This window comes from Schistocerca cancellata, chromosome 12 (assembly GCF_023864275.1).
Source record: "Schistocerca cancellata isolate TAMUIC-IGC-003103 chromosome 12, iqSchCanc2.1, whole genome shotgun sequence".
Classification (NCBI taxonomy): Eukaryota; Metazoa; Arthropoda; class Insecta; order Orthoptera; family Acrididae; genus Schistocerca; species Schistocerca cancellata.
In genome coordinates this window covers 57,052,022-57,070,758 of record NC_064637.1, presented here as the reverse complement: position 1 = coordinate 57,070,758, position 18,737 = coordinate 57,052,022, and the positions used below count along the sequence as shown (strand labels likewise).

Here is an 18,737-nt window from a genome sequence, read left to right as displayed (position 1 = left end):
CCTTTACAATTGCGAACGGTGGTTAGAAAAGTGTTACTTTCAAAGTAAATTTCTTTTCACGCAAGATGAATTATGTTACGTGTGAGAAAGTGGGATGGATATCTAAATCGCAGAGCGTTCGAAACTGAACAGCTTGAGGACCAGCCACTTACAAGAATTTCGAACCGAGACATTTATGTCATAATTTTAAATTTACTGGCACATTTGTGTGATGTATCTTAACATATAACACACGCAAAAAAGATCAATATTACATGTGAAAACTTAGCTTCTGTTGTAGCGTGTTAATCTTAGAGACCAATATTATGTGTGGAAGCTTAGCTTTTCTTGTAGATATACGGTACTGTGTACATTAATGTAAACCGTTAACTTTTCCTCTTGCGTGTTCGCGCTATGTAACCAGTGATCTTGCTATTGGCTGACTATAACACGTGTCCTATGCTCTGAATAGCTGCTGCCATCGGCTGACGAGATCTCGTGGCTTGAGATATGACTCGCTTACAGAAGGACATCGCAACCTCGGTTTCAACGCTCCGCAAACTAACGCGCTGTGTTTGGTGTAATTCGAATTTATACTTTCGTAATACGATAATAGGGAACGTATATGTTGCTGCAAATCTTTCCAACACTTCTCTCCTTCTTTTTAAATTAAGTCTCTCCAAAACTTCTCTGCCCGTCTTTTCTTTTTTTTTTCCGGTAAGTTCTACGCGATTGTATAAAACGTTAACCATTCAAAGAATTGATAAGTTTTACAGTTCCGAGGGAAAATCTATGGAAAACCTACTGTCACTTAGCAGAGAAAAAGAGTATTTTCGCCCGGGGAAAAAGCGTATTTTTTAAATGGGATATCCGGGAATAATCCGGGAATTTTTTTTCCTTGTCCCCGTATACACCCTGAAAAATGTCTTGGAATCTAAAGTTAACAATTTACTTCTGAGATATGCTTTCACACTGTTATAAAAAAGGATAGTGTTATTCGACGTAATTAAACTCTTAGTAAAAACTGTCATTATAGCCAGTCCCTTGAATATTATTGGTAACTTGGGTGGTAGAGCAGTGTACTATCGAATATTCAAAGATGATATCCATAGCTCATTAGTTCAAATCTAGCCTGCAACAATATTTTAACTTATTTATAAAACAAATTGACAGTCCTTTCATGTGAAAACCAAATCAAAATTACAAAATTTCACCACACCAATTAGAAACGGAGTATTATCGTGTTTTCGTTGACGTTTACATGCACCACTGCAAAATGGCTGTTCACACACTTTACATTTGAGAAGATATATCCTAGTTAATGTGACCACTTACTTATTACTTTATTAGAAACAATATTTTTTTTTACTGTCCAGCTAGGATCCTTATTGTTAAAGCTTTTGAAATTTCATTATTGTACGTAAATTAACTTCAGTCTGCTTCAGGCACTGATGTTAGTTTACACTCAACAAACAGCACAACCCTTATGTTTGTGTTTCCTGCATGTTGTACATGCTTTATATCTCTCTGCATACGAAACCTCATAATTCTACACCTCTGTGTACTGCGGGAGTTTGGTGACATCTTCACTACTAGCTATGCTTTCCAAAAAAGTGAATTGTTTGTAAGCAAAGTAGATGCATCTATTCTCAAGTGTCCATTTCCCAGACTAAGAAGCTATATACAATACATCCCACCATTGATACAACTGCTACAATGCATTCTTGCTAGCGATATTTTCATATTTAGTGTAAAACTTTTAAAAATTTATGACCCTTCCAAAAATCGAACCTGTGTTCTTCATATCCCTAATTACATGCGCTATCTGTTCCACTACAGATGATGGCCATCTGCTGAATATCTTGTAGAGTGGAAAGCAGCACTAATACTTGGCAGGAGTAATTTTATTGTGCTTTGGGTCGGATTTCATGACTGACCTCAACAATCTAGATATAGGATATAGACCCATTTGCAAAAGTTCCACAATTCCTTAGTTTTGAGCAGGTTTAATGATGTTGCAGAGAGCAGGGAAAAGAATGTCCGTCATGACAAATATCGCCGCTCTAATTGAGTGGAGCATAAACACATCAATTTTTGTAATATTCCCACCATCAGCATTCACAAAATTCCTGTCTATTGTTACTTAAATGTTGTAAGTGCATTTTCCATACTAAGTAGCTTAACTATTTGCAGAAAAAATACATAAAAACTTAGTAACTTCAGCTAATACTCCTGTGAAACACATATAGCATCGTCTTACTCCTAGTCTGTGACGTTACAAGAGCTTCAGCCAATAACAGAGCATTTTCGATAATGTGACCAAATCTTGGGATCTAGTGATTTTAAAGCTTTAATTACATAAAAATAACTGATATTTTGTGAGAATATTGACAGTAAATGTTTTTTGAATGTCGTAATCACTCCGAATAACAACACTCTGAACCATATTTTTAACACAGGAAAATAGCCTATTGTCATATTGTAATAGCTCACTTGTATCTTGATGCTTCTCTGGCGAGAAACTTGTACAAACTCTGGAAGTTTGATGTTCTGAAGAAAAGTGAAATAATTATTGTAGAGAATAAGTCCTTCTTAGACGTGGATTTTTTTTTCTGAGCAATGGCATTGATTTTTATTGCATGAAAAGTTATGTATTGAAATTTTCTTGCTCTCTGTTCTGAATGTGTCCCCACATTTTATGTTTGGCCTCTTAAAAATGATAGTGCTCTCAGTGTTGGGTCCATACTGGAATGGTAGGATGTACAAAACGAAAAACTGAACCTGAGCTTCAAGTGATCTATACTGATATCATCAGTATCTAGATACCTAAATAATCTGTTCTGGGCATGATTTGATAATTCAAAATTAGCATATGACATTCTTCTCTACAAAAAATTTCTCAGTATAACATCCATCAAGCCCATTGCATATTATTTTGACGAGAATGAAAAATACTCCTACTGCAGCACAAAAAAAGGTGAATGTGTCCTGGGCCGAGTTATGAATGTCATAGGTGGAAACTAGCTTTTCAACTTATCTGGCAGCTTCAAGGACATTTAAATCATACATCTTGATGTCTTCCCACTGTTTTACTTGTTTGGTATTAATACCAAAGTCATGTCATATATATGACCAGTGAAGTAACATGATACTTGTCATGCTGTGTAACATGACATGCCATCATGTTGTCCAACTTGGTATTTGTCATGTTGAGCAATATGACACAAGGTGTCATTAAAGTTTAGGATGCATGCATCCCACTCTGGAATATTTCCAATTATAGCTGCACCCCCACTCTTGGATACTTCCTTTAATAGGTGCATCCCACACTCTAGAAGTACATAAATTTGTGTCTACTTGTTCTTACACCCCTAACCATACTTAATACAGGGTGTTGGTATGGGGAAGAAATGGTCCCCGTGGAGAGAAATATCACACCCTCCCCTCCCCACACCAAGTAATCAACTCCTTTACAGTCCCTTCAGGAACAAATACACCACAGAAATTTTACTGCCCCAGGAAAACTTTTTTTTTTAGCTATTCATGTACGCTCATCAGCCATATGATATTATACAGGGTGCTTTTTTCACCCCATTTGCAAACAATGAGCGTATACAGTACAAAAAAGGTCAAATGACCTTATGTCCAGAAAGCATAGTTTCCATGCTAGAGACCATTTGTTCAATAGTACTTTATTACAGAGACTGCGGTCTGATACATGCTACCATGCAGCCACAGTTACAGTATGCATGATTTCCTCCTGGAGGGTGGTACTGTTCCTCATACATCATGATCTAGCGCTCTCTCCTGCCATAGTAATTGGCAGTGTTGTGTTCGATCCACTTCTCTTGCTGACTCACCTTGTAGTGGATGTGTTACAGCATTGTACACAATCGTTTCATATTCTAATCGAGAGCGTGCTGACGTGTTTACGTAGGGAAAGGCAAATGGCAACAGGCAACGGGTGGCAGACAGCAACGTTGTAACAGGAGACCTATCCCTGCCAATAACAACCACAGCATTCAATTTTTGCAACAGTGTTTTGCCATTTGTGTGAGGTAGGGTCATTTCAGGAAGCAGGATATCGTGAAGGGCACCCGAAATGTTCACACGAGACTTGGAGGAAAATGTGATCAACACTGCGGAAGGCACCCGCGGTATCAGTACCAGCCAGTAAGTGCACCAGTACGGGGTAAGCCAGACGGGTGTGTGTAACATTCTCCATGACAATTCTTACTACCCTTATCACTTACAGCATGTACTGGGCTTACTAGCAACAGACTTTCCACATCGGGAGCAGTTTTGTCACTGGTTTCTTCACCAGGTAACCACGATTTCAGGATTTGTATCATGCATCGTATTCACAGGTGAGAGTACCTTTATGCAGAGTGGTATCTTGAGTTTTCATAACAGTCATCTGTGGGACAGTATGCAGAACCCTCAGGGTATGGTGTCAGTGAATTATCAGCATCAGTGCATCCAGAATGTGTGGGCCGGGGTAATAGGCGAACATATTTTGGGACCAGTCTAAAAAGCCGGAACTATCGGCATTTCTTGCGGGTGACTTTGCCTCCCTGCTGGAAGAAGTTCCATTGATGATTCTAAGGGTTACGTTGCTGCCGCCAAGATGGTGCTCTGGTCCACTTTGCCGCTAACGTCCAGACGCATCTCAATCGTGTCTTCCTCGGTCGATGGATCTGACGGGGGGGTCCAGTTGCATGGCCTGCTCATTCACCAGGTCTCAACACGTGCAATTTCCAGTTATGGTACCATCTCAAAAGTGTCATGTGTGCAGAGCCCTTTCAGATGTGGAGACACTGGAGCAGCGTATACATGCTGCCTTTGATGCTGTTGAGATGCAGCCTGGCTGATATGAACGTGTGAGACAGATAATGATACAGGGTGTACACACATCCATTGAGACACCTGGAAACCATTTTCAACACATGCTGTAACTGTGGCTGCATGGTACAGTTCATATTAGACTGCAGTCTCTGTAACAATGTATGATTGTGTAAATGATCTCTAGAATGGAAATCGTGCATTTCCTGACATAAGTTCATTAGGCCTTTTTTGTTCTGCACTGTGGGAGTAGGGTCAACTTGTAAAAAAGAGTGTGAACATATCAGTATGTTTTGATTTTAATGGTTTTGAAGCTGCCAGATAAGTTGTAAAGCTAGTTCTGTACTTTTACATCTCTGACTCTGCCCAGGGCATATTTGCCTTTTTTGTGCTATAACAGGGGCATTGTTCATTCTATTTCCCAACTTTTACACTACCATAATTTTCACATTAGACTGCCATAGCTTGGTAACCAATGTAGACTTTTGTTGACTCGGACAATGACTGACCCAGTATAGGTTTTTTTATTGTCTTTCAAACTATGTTGCTTACATTGTGGTAACCAATAAAGCTTTCACAGAACAACAGGATGATCGTTAATTACATGTATTTGCCTATCTTCGTACAAAAATCCAAACAATTCACACTCACTTGAAACTTAGCAGTGACATGCATAAAAAGGTCACAAAACCCATGTGTTGTGCCTGTAAAATCCAGTGAAGCTAGATTTTGAAAAGCAACTTTTCATTTTTAATGTAAGAATGCATTTTATATTTATCTGATGTACTGTAAACAATTTCTACGTATTCAGTTCACATACAAATGAATTTTACGTGCTACATTTAGCTCTCCTTTAAACCGTCATATCTTGACAGTGGATAAAGATTGCTGGATAGAAAAAAATTCATTTTCACTTTATCGTTTTATCTATCTTAGTAAAAAGTAGGACTTTATTCCTCCATGAAAGTATTTTGATTGCAGCTTTGTATAATAATTTACAGTATATGAATGTTAAGAGTTCAGATGGCAAGCCTATACTCAGCAAATAAGGGAAGGCTGAAATGTAGAATGAATATATAGAAGGTATATACCGTATTTACTCGAATCTAAGCCGCACTTTTTTTTCCAGTTTTTGTAATCCAAAAAACTGCCTGCGGCTTAGAATCGAGTGCAAAGTAAGCGGAAGTTCTGAAAAATTTTGATAGATGTTGCCACAACTAACTTCTGCCATCGAATATATGTAGCGCTACACAGGAATGCTTTGCAGGCACATAGATAAATACTGGCGCCAAAACCTCTGCGTCAGTAAATAAACTTAAAAAAAGGTGGAAGACAAGCTTTCTTCTCCGCCCCGAGTTTCGATCACTGCATTTTCATACATTATCCATCGAAGTAAATACAAATTCCATATTGTTCACTTTGAATGTAGCAGCATTTCAATGTACTACAAAAATCTGACTGGCAAGACTGTTTGGGATGTTTGTCAATATGGCCAACTCTATGTTCTGAATTTTTTCCTACCTGTGAGAAGAGATGGTTGCTAATAGGAACTTTTATGAATTTTGAATCACATGCAGTATTCTCTTCAGCATAAGAATAATACGAATATAAACATTTTGCCATGTATTCTTTCATATTCACTGCTATCTCATTTAAATCCTGTCTGCCTGATAAACTACGAAACTAGAGTGAGACAACAGCAAACGTGGAAGAATATACATATCATGTCATGTTTATATTCGTATTATTCTTATGCCTAATAGTGATACAGTCACAAATTAAGCACAGCAATTGACTAGATTTTTAAATCTAAGATGACTCTAATCTCTGTGTAGAATGTAATGTAGTAAAGAGGTGTCTGAAAAGATTTTCAAATGGAGAAAAATTTTCCCTAAACTCTCATTCAGAACATTTATCATACGCAGTCTATTATTTGGTTCTTGTTGATCATTATCAAAGAAAGCAACAGTGTAAGTAACAACAAATAGCAGTCTCTTGCCATTGTTTCGCTAATGAGACGATTCTCCTCTCTCTCTCTCTCTCTCTCTCTCTCTCTCTCTCTCTCTCTCTCTCTCTCTCTTTACTTGGAAGCGGCGGTAGCGTGCACAAAAGCAAGCCATGCCGCGAGCGGTGTCAGGTCGTAAACACTCATTATCAGAATGCGACAAACAATGCATGACACAGTACAGTAATGCATTTTCAGCGGAGAGTGCCATAAACATTGGCCAACTCTTGCATAGAGGTGTTGGCCAACTCTTGCAGGATGAACTAGGATCAGAATACCAGGTCACCAATTTTTTTAAACCTAGTGCTGGTCTGGAGCAGGTGACAGAGGATTTAGGATAACTTTGCAAAGATTTCACTAAGGAAGACACCGTGGTTATAGTGGGTGGGGCAGGTAACAGTATTGACAGAGATCCTGGGTACAGTATAGAGTGTGACCTGGCGAAGATTGCATCAGCATCGAGGCATACCAGTGTTGAGTTTGTATCTGTTTTTGGGCGCCATGACCGACCTCATTTGAACTCTTCTGTCAAGAGAGTTAATTTGGAGCTGGAAAGGCTGCTCATGTCGGGTGCGGGGTCACACATTGGTGTGGTTCATGTTGATTCTATCAGTAGGTGGGATTATACTAGGCATGGCCTTCACCTCAACAGGAAGGGGAAGGGTAAATTGGCTGGGGAAATAGCAGGAAAGTTAAAGGGGGGAGGCACTGTCATGAGTGGTAAAATACCAGTGGTTGTAGGATTCAGAAAAGACCCTTTTTTAGGGTAGGGAGGACAGAAAGAAAGCAAATTTTAAGAGAGGTTAGAACTGAGACAAATCTTCAGTTTGAGAAAGAAATCAAAAAACATAATTCCAGCTTATTACATCAACATAAACAACCATTGGTTAAGAATTTTCAACTGTCAGCAGATATTTTAACTCCACCCAATTTTAACTCAGTCAATGTGAAATGTCAGCTATCTTTATTGCATCAAAATATTCGAGGACTGAGAAATAAAATTAATGAATTAACTATCTGCATAGATGAATTAGAGTCTTCAAACCCAGCTGACATAATCTGCCTCTCGGAACATCATGTGACCACTGGTATAGAACTTTTAAGTGTTACAGGGTTTAGGTTAGCATCTCACTTTTGTAGATCAGAAATGGAGAAAGGAGGAGTTGCCACATTCATCAGGAACTGTCATAAATTTAAGAACATAGACATTCATAAATTTTGCCTAGAACAGCATATGGAAGCATGTGCAACAGAATTAGATTTTCACAAAAAATCTTTCATAATATTAAGTGTATATCGAGCACCTGCAGGTAACTTTAATCTGTTTGTAAACCACCTTGAAGCTGTACTGGCCCATTTAACAACCAAAAACAAGGAAATAGTGGTTGCTGGTGATTTCAATGTAGATTTCCTTAAAGACTCTCCCAATAAGAACTTATTTGAGTTAGTAACACTATCATTCAACTTAATTCCCACAGTAAAGTTCCCCACTAGGATAGCCACTTGCTCACAAACAGCCATTGATAATATCTTTATAGAAAAGTCCAATGAACAAAATTATATTACAAAACCAATAGTCAATGGCCTCTCAGACCATGACATGCAGTTCCTTCTGTTAAATGTTAATACTGAACAGGATATAAAATCTGTTAAATCTGAGCTCAAGAGGGTAATCAGTAAGCCAAAAATTGATTATTTTAGGACACTCCTCAGAGACATTCACTGGACTGATGTTTACAGTGCTCATGGCATGAATGAAAAATATAACATTTTTGCTAATAAAGTGCTTACCTTATTTGAACACTGCTTTCCCCCAAAACTTACCAAGGTTAGAGCAAAGTCTACAAAGAAGCCATGGATTACTCGAGGAATAGGGGTATCTTGTAAAACAAAAAGAAAACTGTATCTGTCAATCCGAAACATTTCCAATGTTGATGCTATAGCGCATTATTAGAAATACTGCAAAATATTAAAGACTGTAATACGGATGTCAAAGCAAATATATTACAAGGAAAAGATAGTCATATCAGATAACAAAATAAAGACAATATGGGATATAGTGAAGGAGGAGACCGGTAGAACCAGACATGAAGAGGAACAAATAGCATTAAGAGTAAATGATACATTGGTGACAGATGTGTATAGTGTTGCAGAACTTTTTAACAAACATTTTATAACTGTTACTGAAAAGATGGGGTTGTCAGGTTCGGTAGATGCTGCTATGGATTACCTTAGACCAGACATTTCAAGTAACTTCCATAATATGAATTTGACCCTCACTACCCCAACAGAAATAATGTCCATCATAAAATCTTTAAAATCAAAAACATCTAGTGGGTATGATGAAATATCAACAAAGTTAATTAAAGAATGTGATTCTGAGCTAAGTAACATATTAAGCTATCTGTGTAACCAGTCGTTTATCAGTGGAATATTTCCTGAATGGCTGAAATATGCTGAAGTTAAGCCACTGTTTAAGAAGGGAGATAAAGAAATAGCATCAAATTTCCGTCCAATTTCACTGTTACCAGCATTCTCAAAAATTTTCAAAAAAGTAATGTACAGTCGTCTTTATAACCATCTTATCTCAAATAACATACTGTCAAAGTCACAGTTTGGATTTCTAAAAGGTTCTGATATTGAGAAGGCTATCTTCACTTACAGTGAAAATGTGTTTAATTCATTAGACAAAAAATTGCAGGCAACTGGTATATTTTGTGATCTGTCAAAGGCATTTGACTGTGTAAATCACAATATCCTTTTAAGTAAACTAGAATATTATAGTGTAACAGGAAATGCTGCAAAATGGTTCAAATCTTATATCTCTGGCAGGAAACAAAGGGTGTTATTAGGAAAGAGACATGTATCAAGCTATCAGGCATCATCCAACTGGGAACTAATTACATGTGGGGTCCCACAAGGTTCCATTTTGGGGCCCTTACTTTTCCTTGTGTATATCAATGACCTTTCATCAGTAACATTACCAGATGCCAAGTTTGTTTTGTTTGCCGATGATACAAACATTGCAATAAATAGCAAATCAAGTGTAATCTTAGAAAGATCAGCCAATAAAATATTTGTGGACATTAATCACTGGTTCCTAGCCAATTCTTTGTCACTAAACTTTGAAAAAACACACTATATGCAGTTCAGAACTTGTAAGGGGTGTCCCAAGAGTATATGCCTAACATACGATGACAAGAAGATAGAAGAAGTGGACAGTGTTAAATTCTTGGGATTACAGCTTGATAATAAATTCAACTGGGCGGAGCACACCACAGAACTGCTGAAGCGTCTTAACAAATCTCTGTTTGCAATGCGAATTTTGTCAGACATAGGGGATATAAAAATGAAAAAGCTGGCATACTATGCTTACTTTCATTCCATAATGTCATATGGGATTATTTTTTGGGGTAATTCATCAAGCCAAGCTAAAGTTTTCCGGGCACAAAAACGTGCAGTAAGAATTATATGTGGTGTGAACTCAAGAACATCCTGCAGAAGCCTGTTTAAGGAACTAGGGATACTAACTACAGCTTCCCAATATATTTATTCCTTAATGAAATTTGTCATTAAAAATATATCACTTTTTCAAACCAACAGCTCAATTCATGGAATCAATACTAGAAATAAGAATAATCTTCACAAGGATTTAAAGTCACTTAGTCTTGTACAAAAAGGTGTGTATTATTCAGGAGCACACATTTTCAATAACTTGCCAGCAGCCATAAAAAGCTTAACAACCAATGAAATTCAGTTTAAGAGAAGCCTAAAGGATTTATTGGTGGCCAACTCCTTCTACTCCATTGATGAATTTCTTAGTAAAACCAACTGATTTGTATATAAGTACAACATAACTTCTGCACAATTTCAGTGCAGTAATGTGTTCACTGAAAATTTATGTGTCTGTGTCTGTGTGTGTGTGTGTGTGTGTGTGTGTGTGTGTGTGTGTGTGTGTGTGTGGTTGTGTGTAAGTATAATCTAACTTCTGCACCATTTCAGTGCAGTAATGTGTTCATTGTAAATAAGTATTACAGTAGTTGTATTACATGTTTATTACCTTATAAATAAATAAAAAACTTTTTTATTTTAAATTCAGTGCATTAGTATTTGTGAAATGACTCTTAGTGTTCATTAAAAAATGACGATCATTCCACTTGGGACCTGTGGAATGGTACATTAGCTTATTTGTTTTAGTTGTAAATATTTGTCATGTATTGTTGTTTTTCTGACATGTTCCACATCCTGGAGGACCTCCTCACTACGGATCAATTGGAATGAAAGTAAATCTAATCTAATCTAAACAAAGAGAACGGCACTTATCAGATCAAAGAAAAATAAGCAATCAGTTCAAATCAGACGAAGCACGTGAAAAAGGAAGGGTACCAATATAAATACAGACGGAGTGCCTGCACATGGCAATGGCTACCTGGTAAAGCTTACCTGCTAAGCTTACGACTCGAACCTAACTACTGTAGCTGTATCATCATTCATTCGGCCTAAATTGTGTCTCATATTACAATGGACCAACATTGTTTCGATTTGGAGGTGCAGCCTAAAACTTTTCTCTCCCCTTGAATTTCAAGTCTCAAATTTCAGGTGCGGCTTAGATTCGAGTAAATACGGTAGTGCTGAAACAAAATTAAAGACCGTATTATAGAAAGGGAAGTAAATAAAGAGGAGCCAATGGGCAATACAATACTCCGAGGAGACTTATGACAGAGCTCTGAAAGACCTTAGCCAAAACAAGTTCCCTGGAGCAGACAACATTCCCTCAGCATTACTTAGATCCCTGCGAAAGCCAGCTATGAGGAAACTGTTCCACCTTGTACACAAGATATATCAGATGAGCAAAATACCTCCAGACTCCAAGAATTCCATTTCCAAAGAAGGCAGGTGCTGACATGTGTGAATATTATTCAACTGCCATTTTAAGAAGTCACGATTGCAAAATACGGACACGAATTGTATACAGAAGAACGGAAAAACTAGTAAAAGCTGGACTCGGGGCTCCAGAGAAATGTAGGAACACGTGAGGCCATACTGACCGAACACTTAGCTTAGAAGATAGACCGAATAACGGCAAATCTACACAGAGATGACAGTCGTGGGATGTCAATATGCACTTATACAGACAGTGGCAGTATCGCATACACAAGTGTAAAAAGGCAGGTCATTGGTGGAGCTGTGATTTGCACTCAGGTGATTCACGTGATTATGACTGCACGATGGGAATAACTGACTTTGAATGCGGAATGGTAGTTGGAGCTAGACTCGTGGGATATTTGATTTCAGAAACTGTTAGGGAATTCAATATTCTGAGATCTACAGTGTCAAGAGTGTGCCAATAATACCAAATTTCAAGCATTACCTTTCACCACAGATGATGCAGTGGCCGAGGGCCTTCACTTAACTACTGAGAGCAGTAGCATTTGCGTAGAGTTGTCAGTGCTAACAGACGAGCAACACTGCGGGAAGTAACCGCAGAAATCAATAGGGAACGTACGATAAACGTCTCCTTTAGGACAGTGCGGCAATATTTGCATTAATGATCTATGGCAGCAGACAACCAATGCGAGAGCCTTTGCAAACAGCATATCATCACCTCCAGAGTCTCCTGGGCTCGTGACCATATCGATTAAACTCTAGACAACTGGGAAACCGTGTCCTAGTTCAGTTGGTAAGAGCTGATGGTAGGGTTTGAATGTGGTGCAGATCCCACAAAGCCATGGTCTCAAGTTGTCAACAGGGCACTGTGTAAGCTGGTGGTAGCTCCATAATGGTGTTGGCTGTGTTGACAGGGAATAGACTGGGATCTCTGGATGTTTGACTACTCGGAGACCATTTGCAGCCATTCACGGATGTCTTGTTACCAAACAATGATGGAATTTTTATGAATGACAATGCACCGTGTCATCGGACCACAGTTGTTCGCAATTGGGTTGAAGAACATTTTGGACAATTCAAGCAAATGGTTTGGCCACCCAGATCACTCAACATGAATGCCATCGAACATTTATGGCACGAACCCCTGCACCGCCAACACTTTCAGAATTATGGTTGGCTGTAGAGGCAGCATGGCTCAATATTTCTGCAGGGTACCTCCAACTACTTGTTGAGTTCGTGCCATATCGAGTAGCTGCATTACACGGGACAAAAAGAGATCTGACATGATATTGGAAGGTATCCCATAACTTTTGCCACCTCACTGTATGTTTCTAGTGTTTTTGTACATTTGGATAAAGCTTTTGACAGTGTTGGCTAGTCTGTACTCTTTGAAATTCTGAAGGTAGCGGGGGTAAAATACAGGGATTGAAAACATCAGCAAGCACAGACATAACACTACTAAAGTCAAAGGGCATGGAACAGAAGCAGTGGTAGAGAATGGAGTTAGACTGGGTTGTAGCCCCTCCCCAATGTTGTTTCAATACAAGGGTAAGTCAATTATTATCCGCAAAGTAGCTATACAATTTTATTGTAATCAGATAGGAAACTTACAAGAACATTATTTTTCGACATAGTCTCCTTGCATTTCAACACCCTTAGTCCATCGTTGAACGAGCTTCCTGATACCCTCATAAAAAAGGTTCTCAGTTGAGCTGCGAGCCAGGAATGCACCCCTTCTTTCACTGCTTCGTCCGAGGCAAATCGACGACCTCTTAATGCCTCTTTGAGTAGACCAAACAAGTGATAGTCAGAATGGGCAAGATCAGGACTGTATGGAGGATGATCAAGTTTCTGGAGCATGTCAGCAGTGTGGGAAGCAGTATGCAGATGGTCACTGTTGTGCAACAACACAACACCTTTTGATAGCAATCCTCGGTGTTTGCTTCGAACTGTAGGCTTTAGCCTGGCAGTAAGCATCTCACTGTATCGTACACTGTTTACTGTTGTGCCCCTTTCCCCATAATGTTCTAGTACTGGACCTTGTGTGTCCCAAAACACCGTAGGCATCAGTTTTCCTGCGAACTTTTTCTGGCATGGCGAATTTTGATGTTTCCATTCCATACTCAGCCGTTTACTCTCCGGCTTGTAATGATGGATCCATGTTTCGCCACCACTAATAATCCTGTCTGAGAAGTTGTCCCCTTCATTACCATAGTGATCCAAGCATTTTTTGCAGATCTCCAAGCATGTTTGTTTATGCAACTGTGTGAGTTGTTTTGGGACCCATCTTGCACACACTTTATGAAGCCCAAGTTTGTTGTGAATAATTTCGTAGACAGAACCATGACTAATTTGCGGATGATGTGATACTTTGTCAATAGTTAATCGTCTGTCAAAGAGAATCATTTCATGTAAACGCTCAATGGTTTCTTCGTTGGTGGCGGTAAATGGTCATCCAGCTCCTTCATTGCGCGTAATACTTGTGCGACCATTTTGAAATTTTTCAATTAGTTTGTAGACATTCCACTGTGGCAAAAAACTGTTCCCGTACTGTACCAAAAGTCTTCGATGAATTTTGGCCCCTGATTTCCGACCACAAAAAACAGAGCACTGCATGTTGGTCTTCTTTGGTGCAAATAGACAGTGGAGCAGCCATGATTAACAGCATGGCAGCAATAACGAAACTAACATAGCAGCTTGAAAATTGCAAAGCTATAACAACAAATAAATAAAGCATGCGCCATCAATGTAAAACAACAGTACTACCAAAATAAACAAAAATATAACTGAATTGCAGATAATAATTGACTTACCCTCGTATGTACATTGAACAAGTAGTAAAGAAACTTAAGGAGAAATTTGGAAACAAAGAAGAAATAAAACATTTGTGGTGCTGTTGGTATTGAAATTGTCACTGACTTGGAAGAGCAGTTGAATCGGTAGTGACTGGAAAAGAGATTATAAGATGATCATCAACAGAAGTAAAATGAGAGTAATAGAATGTGTTGAGTTAAATTAAGGGATGCTGAGAGACTTGGATTAGGAAACAAAGCACTGAAAGTAGTAGGTGGGTTTTGTAATTTGGGCACCAAAATTACTGATGATGGTCATAGTAGAGAGGATGTGAACGGCAGGCCGGCATAGCAATAAAAGCAGTTCTGAAAAAGAGAAATCTGGTAATAGTAAATATAAATTCAACTATTAGGTTATTATTTTTGGACGTTTTACCCCTGCTACCTTCAGAATTTCAGTACCCCTGCTACCTTCTGAATTTCAAAGAATACAGCTCACTCAACGCTGTTAAAAGCTTTCTCTAAATCTGCAAAAGCTACATGGTGTCCCACATAAAATGGTATAACTCCCAACTGAGACTCAAGTGACAATGAAATAACTAAAAAAAAAGAACAGACAATAGTAATGTTAAAAAGCATGTAGTTACCTGTTTATAAGAGATGCTGGAAGGGGTGGCCACAGGTATCCAGGCATTGCTGACATCAAGCGATGACATTACCAACTGACCGTTTACTCAGATTGCAAACAGCAATCCGATAGGCTCTTACTAACCACTGGCACCTTGTCACCTTCTTTGACCTACATAAAGCATACGATACGACTTAGCGCACCACATAAAGCATACGACACGCCTTAGTGCCATCACATTTTCATTACCCGCCATGACTGGGGCTTCCATGGACTCTTTGAGATTTTTATCTCTGAGTTTTTATCTCATTGGCTCTTCTGGTGTGAGTTGGCACTTCACTCAGCACCCCTCGGATTCAGGATAATGGTATCCCACAGGGTTCTGTATTAAGTGTCACGCTTTTCCTCATAGCCATCAATAGGTTTGTAACCTGTAGTTACCCTGGCATTGTACGTCGACGATTTTACATCTGGTGCAGCTTCCACTCGGTAGCATCTGCTGAGCGCTGGCTCCAAGGTGCCATCTGATGGGCCTCTGTGTAGGCCATCTTCCATAGCTTCCAGTTTTCTCCCTCCAAAATGCGGGTTATACATTTTTGTCATCAACCCGCACTACAACCCAATCCTCAAATTTATTTAGGTGACCAGCTCCTCGATGTTGTAGCATAGTCCTAAAGGCTGACATTGCTGCTTCGCATTCGCCACCTGAAGACTACATTCATGCAGATGCTTAATGCTCTTCGCTTCCTGCAGGCTGTGCTCCTCTTCTCCATCTTTACTGTGCTCTGGTGTGGTCCAGAGAAGATTATGATAGTCAGGTTTATGGCTCAGTGGCTCCTTCCATTCTGAAAATACTTGACCCAGTTCACCATTGAGGAGTGCGCATGGCTATTGGTGCCTTTTATGCTAGTTGTGTTGACAGTCTCCTCACAGAAGTGAGGATTCCCCCTCTACAAATATGATGGAGCCAACTGGTTTCTTATGCAATCGCCAGTTGCCAATTCCCTGACCATCCCATGTAATCTGTCCTCTTTGCAAACGAGAGATGTATCCCTCCTGATAACTGCCCGCAGCTGAGATTGCTGGTTAGAATATGTCTCACTTCTCTCTGTCAGGATCTATCTCCACTCCATGGAATCCACTCCATGTATTTCCTCCCACATGTCCCCTTGGTTGGTGCCTAGACAATGGATTAAAACTGACCTATTCCACAGTCCTAAGGTGTCTGTTGCCCTATGGTTTTCCAGTGCATTGTATGTTCCATCCTTGCAGAGTTCCAGGGTGTTACCACCTTCTGCACTGATGGTTCTAAGACAATAGATAAGGCAGAATATGCTTCCACGTCTCCTGCTGGTTGTAATTGCCCGGATTATGTAGTGTGTTCACAGTGGAGCTGCTAGCCATTAACAGGGCTGTCCATTTTGTTACTCGTGCTTCCCTCCATAGTGTTTTAATATTTACCGACTCAATGAGCAGCCTGCAGGCTAACGACCAGTGCTACTCTCGTCACCCTTTGGTCTCTGCTATCCGTGACCACCTCTCTGCCCTTGGCCGTACCACCTGCTCAGTTGTCTTTCTCTGGATTCCAATGCTCAAATGTCTTTCTCTGGATTCCAAGTCATGTGTGCATCCCAAGTAATGAACTCGCTGACCATTTGATTAGAGCAGATACTTGCCCCCATTACCTTTCACGATTCCATCTACAGATATGCGGATATCTATGTCAAATCTTTCTTTACCCAAAAGTGGAATGACATCGGGTGCACTACTGCTCACAGTAATAAACTCGGCACAATCGAGGAGTCTACTGCCATTTGGAGCTCTTCTTTCTGCTTCTGTTGGAAGGAGTCCACTGTCTTATGCTGCCTATGAATTGATAATACTAGGCTAACCCATTGTTTTCTCTTGCATAATGAACCAACCCCACACTGTGGTTGTGTAGCCAGATTGACAGTATCCCATATATTGTTGGAATGTCCCCTTGTTTTGGCCCTTCGTCCTAAGTATTGTCTTCCAGATTCCTTAAATTTAATATTGGCAGACGATTCACGGGTGGTTGAATAGGTCCTCAGTTTCTTCTGTGAAAGCGGTTTTTATTTTCAGATATAAGGTTTTGCTTTGCTCCTGGATCAGGGAAGAGATGGTTGAGGTTTGGGCCTCTCTCCATGATTTCTTGGTCTGGGACCCATGACCACTCCCCTCTGCATAGACCACTCCCCTCTGCATAGACCACTCTTTTATCCCTATGTTTTCCCAGTTTTTAGACTTGGGCTACCATTTTATACCTTCTGGTGTGTGTGTGTTGTAAATTTATCATTTTTATAGTTTGACTCCTCTGCACTTTCAGCAGACCCTCTCTCTCCCATGTGTAACTTTGGAATCGTGGGGGTGATGATCTCGCCATTTAGTCCCATACTCTCCTCACTCAATCGATCAAACTTTTTGGCTCACCGGGTTGCTTAATTGAGTGAAACACTTATTTGCACTATGAATGAGCATAATGCTGAGTTGGATATAGACTTTTTTTAATGTTATTTTTTGCACAACTTACTGTACTTACTGCTCGTACAGTTCTTGTGCAGCAATATTTAGTTTTGATTATTTCTCATCCTGTTTCAGCATCCCACGAGCAAGCTGGAGAACGGGAAGGACCTGCAGGAGGAGCACCCGCTGGTGGATTACACGCCTCCCTCCTACATCAGCCTCCTCTTCACGGACCTTGGCATCCTCACGCCGTCTGCTGTCAGTGACGAACTCGTCAAACTGTACCTGTAGAGCACATCTCTTCTCGTAATAAAACTCTTCTCATCTGTCATTCCGTTCCATTTTTCTGAAACTGCCTCGATAGCATAGTAAACTGGTCGTCAGTTGTCTGTGCTCCTGGTATTGTCTAACGTAATTGTGGGAGGTGAGCATAATTCATTTCAGAATCTTACTCGTAGTGCAAAACACACATTGAGCAAAACAATTTATCCCATATAAATTAATGTAAAATATGATAATGCATTCTATGCAGAAAAAGTACTAAAAGTTTTATCTTATTAATGCCATTTATTCAAAGAAAATTGTACATACAGTATTATGTACTTTATTATTCATGGCATATAACTAACAGTTTTATGAGAAGGAAAGTTGCTACTCACCATATAGCAGAGATGCTGAGTCGGAGAGAGTGGTTTCAGTTGCCTGAGACAGCAGTCGTGTGTGTGAGTGGTGTTTGCGTGAGTGTGTGTGTGTGTGTGTGTGTGTGTGTGTGTGTGTGTGTGTGTGTGTCTGTGTCTGTCTGTCTGTCTGTCTGTCTGTCTAATGTTGACATAGGCCTTAATGGCCGAAAGCTATAATTGTGAGTTTCTTTTTGTTGTGCCTATCTGAGGCTCAGCATCTCCGCTATATGGTGAGTAGCAACTTTCCTTCTCATAATATTGTTACATGCCATCCTGGATTTTCCATTGTTTGACATATAACTATAGTCATTTGTTTCTTCCGACACTTCAACACTTGGCAAAAATACAAAACAGCATTTTCGTCAAATAAATTTGTAGTGCACATAGCTACTGCTTTGTTGGGATGATGATTTTCAGTGTATGATGCTACCATGCAACCG

General features: G+C 39.5%; 1 protein-coding gene across 1 annotated transcript in view; it reads left to right on the top strand.

The window, feature by feature from the left end:
• LOC126109812 (translation initiation factor eIF-2B subunit alpha) overlaps positions 1-17,948 on the top strand; it is an 80,342-nt gene extending 62,394 nt beyond the window's left edge. Inside the window, exon 8 of the mRNA XM_049914872.1 lies at positions 17,753-17,948. Within this exon, the coding sequence (XP_049770829.1) occupies positions 17,753-17,908 (156 nt within the window). The 3' untranslated portion in view covers positions 17,909-17,948. The remainder of the gene's footprint in view (positions 1-17,752) is intronic.
• The last annotated feature ends 789 nt before the right edge of the window (positions 17,949-18,737 follow it).